Source organism: Paralichthys olivaceus, chromosome 12 (genome assembly GCF_024713975.1).
Source record: "Paralichthys olivaceus isolate ysfri-2021 chromosome 12, ASM2471397v2, whole genome shotgun sequence".
NCBI classification, from domain to species: Eukaryota; Metazoa; Chordata; class Actinopteri; order Pleuronectiformes; family Paralichthyidae; genus Paralichthys; species Paralichthys olivaceus.
In genome coordinates this window covers 7,814,630-7,820,629 of record NC_091104.1, presented here as the reverse complement: position 1 = coordinate 7,820,629, position 6,000 = coordinate 7,814,630, and the positions used below count along the sequence as shown (strand labels likewise).

Sequence of the window (6,000 nt, the reverse complement as noted above, 5' to 3'; positions counted from 1 at the left end):
TATTTAAAAAATAGGAACAGTGTGTTTTTCGAGACAGGAGGAACAGTTTCAAAAAAGTCTTAATAACCCTTGTTGTTGTAGTCTAATGTTGGTCAGCTTTGTGGGAGCGAGGTCTAAAAAGGCTTTGTTTTAAAAATAGGGGCAGACACGTGTTAATAATTAATTATGTTGAGTCTGACTTCAGTGTCATATGGTTATCTTTACTTTCCCACATGCAATCAGAAACAAGACAGCCATTTGCAAAGTAACACAGTGCAGAGTAGGTAACGCCGGGTGAGCACAGCACTTCGTGTGTGTTTCTGCTCAGCGCACGTTTTTAAAAGAAGCTGACAACAGCCAGAATGTTTTCTTAATGTCTTAAAACAGCACTGTTGCGCAGACAGGTGAGTAAAACCTCTCGGAGCGAGAGCGAAAAAAAATCAGCTGTGGTTGGAAAATCAGAACATGTCTGGTTCTGTGTCTTTGGTGTGTACACATGTGGCTCAATCACACCAACATGAATTACTGGAAACCTGGATATTTTAATACAAATATTAATCATGACCCATGTGTGCATTGGGAAAGACAGGTAAAGCCTTGTAGTCCTGTCAAGAGTGGAGCCACTGGATTGAAATGTCAAGGGGGAAGATGATGAGGAACATACATGGTAAAGGTGTAGAGAAAATGAGAAGATTTATGATCAGAGCGCCGAGCGCAGGGAATCCAGGTGAGGGGCGACTCTGCTGTTTCGCTACCAGCAACACGTGAGACACGTTACAAGCTGTCAGATCTGAGACAAACATACACCTTCAGCTCTCCATTACAGAAAGGACAGGTTCGACGCTTACAATTCCATCAGTCTGCGGTTGTCTATCACCACAGACTCCAAGGGCCAAAAAAAAAAAAAACAGGAGCCGTTCCATTCTGGCAGAGAGAAACTCCCACATTAATGACTACTGTCAAATGCCAACGTGGCTCAGGATACGCTGTTACCAGATGAGGCTAAGATGAGTCTCTTCGAGAGAAGCCACCCGCCCTGAGGCTGTGCAACAGGTGTGTGTTTGCATGTGTGTGTGTGTGCATATTTGTGTAAGAGATAGCCTGGCAAGAGGAGAGAATGTGTGTGGTAACCTTCACTCCGCCCCCACCCCCTAACCCCAAGTCCTGCAACCACATTTGAATTTCTTAAGCTTGTTGTTTTAGCTTGCACTTAAGCTACGCTCCGGCACCGACTCCGCACCCCAGCCAGAGAAAAGACTGACACTTGGTTGGCCGAGACGACTCCTAAAGGCTGACAGGCTCAACAAAGTGCTCTGAAGGAGGGGAAGAGGAGGAGGAGGTGGAGGAGCAGGAGGAGGAGGAGGAAGGGGGTAAACTGAAGGAAGAAGATAAACTTGTATGGATCAGCTGAAAAGCTTCCACACAAGACAAACATGCAACAACACAAAGTGACGGTTACAGGACACAGAAATACTCAACCCACACCCAACTCACAGCAGGAACCAAAGTGAGGAGTTTCATTTTTATTCCTTTAGTTTTTTTATTTGTTACCAATACATGCAAGTAACTTTGAACAGATTCTATTCTAAATCGAGATAGTAAAAAAAAATTATATTTGTCCAATTTATAGATGATACATAAAAATATCAGTCATGCAATAAAAGTAGCTCGGCAACAGGCCTGAACATCAGTGTATACAATTGTCTATACCCATAATATCTGATTAAAGGCACTACTGTGAATATTTGGTTTGTGTGAAATACACAGTAAGGCTCAGTACAAAGGTTGTGATCACAGTGTACATGTTCGATCTTGTATGTTGGATGTATGTGAGGATGTGTACGTATAGAAAGTATGCATGTGTGCATAGTGAACTGTTGCTGACTTCAAAAGCAGCTCCTTCATGAGCAGATGACTCCGGTCGGTATATGAGGCTCAGCTGAAGTTCCAGTTTAGTCGAATAACATGTGCATATATATAATGATGATATCAAGTCCTCTATAGTGGGATGTCTCTAGATTCAGTCTTTGGTTCATGTTTCCATCACTGTCCCTGTGTTTGTTTGTGAAGAGGTTTGTGCAGAAACTACTGAATGGATTTTTTTGACACTTGGTAGAAAGATGGGACATGGGACAAAAGAGAATTTTCTCAATTTTGTTGCAGATCCGGACAGATGGGTGAATGCAGAATTTTTTTTTAAAACTTTCTTTCACATTGTGATTGTGATTTATTTCATGAGAATTCATTAATTATTCTCATGGAAATCAGTGAAAATGGCCCAAAAAATAAATTGACATACTTCCTGGACTAATAGATCGTTTGAGTGTTTGCAATCTGGGGGAGCTTGATTGAATTTAAGGGGACAGTTGGACATGCGCTTCGATCTTATTTGACCGACAGAACTGGCAACAGATTCGAATCAAATATTGCTTAACTGTGATTGGTTCACAGAGGCATGTGACCTAAACTCAAAAACCAGTGAGAGGAAATAGAGAAAAACATAATCTGTCAAAAATATTGTGCTTAATGTTGAACTTCATTAGAAGCACAGTTTTCAGGGCCTCAAAACCCGATTGACTGAGTGTTAAAAAACACTGGAACAGGTTTTACATTGAAATGTGTTTTTCTGGCAGTTTTGAAATATTGCAGCTGTTTTTAATTTCTGATAAAACTGACTTGGATGAAGATGTGGGGTTCTCCTTCGAAAGCTCCTTTCTAGGACTTACTGGAATGTTGATTTGGTGTTTTTAATAACAGTATTGTGCATTGTATACTTGAACAAAGAAAAAACTAATTTGGTCTCAAGTTACTGGAGTCAGGTCACCGTATTAGGATTGAGGCACAATCCATAAGGCACTGTGGTGGTTTGTTCTTTCCTTGTTTTTGTTACCAGTTCCTCTGAAGCCAACCCGAGACATATTCATAGACCAGCAGCATCACTGCTCCACCTGTAACACAACATAAGACAGTGTCAGTCATTAAACCAACGTGTCGAGGTGAACAAACAACACAATGTCTGAGAGGGAAGTAGGAGGAAGAATAATTTAGCTTTAATTCCAATCTCAAAATCTATTATTCAAACAAGAACCATCAGATCACGTTCAAACTTTTTTTTAAATTTTCAATATTGTGAGCTGTTTTGTTACCTGGTCCAAGCCTCATTATCTTGGGCACCAACCCCTTGTACAGAGCCAAGTATCTATAAAACAAAAATAGAACATTCATGATGTATTAAATACAAAATCAAATAGTTACAGTCCAGATTATGAACATGTAAAGATGCCAGGATGAGTACAGGATAAACTGATCCATGAAGCATGGAGCAGTGGAACCTTACAAAGTACATCTGCTCCAGTACTGTACTTGTATACAGTTCTGAAGTACTTGCACTTGATTTTGAGTGTGTTCTAATATATATTTCAGCTCCGGTAAATGCCTGGGGGCAGCTATGTTGTAGGATTAATAATCCCACCTTTACCAACTGAAACATTAAATCAATACATTAAAGCATCAATGATTATAATCCAACACACTATTCTGCATAATGAGCACTTTTACTTTTACTACTGTAGGAATATTATTAGGATTTTACTCTTCTCCTTTTACCTTCAAATTACAAATGCATGACTTGTACTTCTACTCGGTCTTATTGCTGCAAAAGTGGAAAAGAATGACTGCATCTTCCACACATTCCTTTCATATAAAGTGTGCTCGTGTCCTTGCATGTGAATGTGTGTTTAAGCTTTGGAGTGTGGAGGTGAGTTCTTGCCTGGCTGCTCGTCTGTCTGCTGGCCTGCCTCTCTGTCACCCAGTCAGGTACGTAGTTTAAGTCTAAGGGCCAGCGCTGGCGAGTACCTGCCCCTTAATGCATTCAAGGTGATCAGTGGCTGCCTGCCTCCGCCTCGTGCTCCCTGTCCTGCTCCCTGCCCCCGCCACTGATGGCGTTAATAAGGCTCGACCCACTTCCTCCCTGGCCCTCTGTCTGATTAGATTGACCTGTGGAGCGCCGCGCGGCTCGTTAGGGTCTGCTTAACGACGTCTCCCATAGGGACCACTAATTAGCTGGGACTGTGTTGTGTTAGAGCAAGGGACTGGATGTGGCGGAGGGGGCACCCTCCACGCCCCCCTGCGACGACAGCGTTTCAGTGCTGTTCCTGCAGCAGCCCCCAAGGCTCCTGCGGCCACTAACTACAAACATCTCGCTGGCCCTTGTCTCGTGGTGCTGCATGGGGGGAAAGTGGAAAAGCCTAGGGCAATTGCTAACATAACATAGATCTTTCCTTGAAGCTTCCATTTAGAGCTGTCATTCTCCGAGGCTTGAAATATGTTAACATTTACTGTACAACTGACAGACTGCAGAAATGTATGATCACACGTGGGGAACACAGCCCGGAATCTAACGTCACTTTTTGCTTTCCATTCATCAGATCACAGCTGTGCATCAAGTTATTCATTCAGTTCCTCTGTAGGAAACTCAAACTGTACGATAAAGCCCTGCTAACCCGCTGGTGCATTTGTCTTCTCTGACAGCCAGCTTGAAAGATAACCAACTATCAATTGCAAAGAAAACAGACAAAGTGGCTCATTAATTTTTGGATGAAGCAGTGACAGCATTTTAAATTTCATCTTGAGGATCGCCCACTTATTAACCCCCCCCTGTTTGTTCATACCCCTCCTCCCGGGACACAAGTGCCATGGTCTGGAAGCAGGTGCGATACTTGATCTCTCCTGGCACAGGCTGCGGGCCTTGGATGCGGCTCTTGGCTACGTCGAAGGGAATGTTCACACAGGAAGAGATGGTCCCAGACACAAGACCGATGGCAAACTTCCTCATGAACTCAAGGGTCGGGTCCTGGAGAAGAGGAGGTGATACAGAATTAAAATAAAGTGATATATGTGCATTCAACAGTTACTGTTTCCGGAGTCGGCTCCAGGTGTTGCAGTTGGTGGCACAAAACATAAATAAAGAGAAAGTAAAGCAGCATCATGAAGCTGAAAAAATGCTGATACATTATGTGCATATGTATGTAAGCGAAAGTGAGGGGAGCATGGGCTTGTGCATATGATTGCAAAGCTGGCATGAAAGCCCTGATCATTTTATGGTAGCGGGGGGCAGATTAGTGTTTCCTGACTGTGGCGCAGTGCTCTGATTGGCTGAGCAGAAGCACATGTTCTTCGGGGAGCCAAGACAGAGGATTTATAAACAGGGTTCATGCAGGCAGACTGGGGAGGCATATGGGGACAATTTGGGTAATTGGGCTGTGACTCGGCACAGGGGTATTACTGTACCAAAGAAGCCCAGACTCAGAGAGCTCTGACAGCTAATTGGCCAGGATATTTTTACAAATGACAGCAGCCTCTCTAGTCCAGGCCTTTCTCGAGCGGCTGGACACCCTGAGAGCCGAGGTAAATCAACAGCTAATCCCACTTCTTCTGTTTTTCTCGAGTGGGGAAGGGGGTAACGTACCCGCAGCTTAAGTACACCCATCAACCCACTTCCTAAGAGCCGTGAGCAAACATCTCCTCACACATTCACTTGTGAATGATGGCAGTGTGCTATCTGCCTCCTTTGTACTATTCAAATGGCGATACGAGCGGAGCCCGAGCTCGGCCGGCTAAATTTGACTACAGACGTGTTTGGGTTGCAAGCTCATTGCTGATGTTGCTCCCAAAAAGGGCTTTGGAGAAATGCCACTATCAGCTCAGTCTGTGAGCTGCTGGGGCTCACAATATTTATCCTCTGCTGCCTCAACAATGGCGGCTCACAAACAAGATCATTCCATCAATGTACATGCTGAGACGAGAGCTATTTGAGTCATCTAGCCACGTAATTATCTTTCACAGAGGACGATCACTTGGTGCGCTGCACATCATGCATCACTGGAAATGTTGAAAATATAGCAGAGCCTGCGCTCCTGCTGTAGCCTTCTCTTGAAAATAGTGCCGTTGTCTGCTTCCCATTAGTTCATTGGAGTTAATCTAATGCTCCAGTTTGTACATGTGGAACTGGCGTATGGTAAC

General features: G+C 43.7%; 1 protein-coding gene across 2 annotated transcripts in view; it reads right to left on the bottom strand.

The window, feature by feature from the left end:
- Nucleotides 1-1,499: 1,499 nt before the first annotated feature.
- slc25a21 (solute carrier family 25 member 21) overlaps nt 1,500-6,000 on the bottom strand; it is an 84,269-nt gene continuing 79,768 nt past the window's right edge. For both annotated transcript variants that reach the window (XM_020098236.2, XM_020098237.2), the window contains 3 exons: nt 4,650-4,831; nt 3,126-3,178; nt 1,500-2,927 (listed from right to left, as the gene is read on the bottom strand). In XM_020098236.2, coding sequence (XP_019953795.1) covers nt 2,866-2,927; nt 3,126-3,178; nt 4,650-4,831 — 297 coding nt within the window. In that variant the 3' untranslated portion in view covers nt 1,500-2,865. The remainder of the gene's footprint in view (nt 2,928-3,125; nt 3,179-4,649; nt 4,832-6,000) is intronic.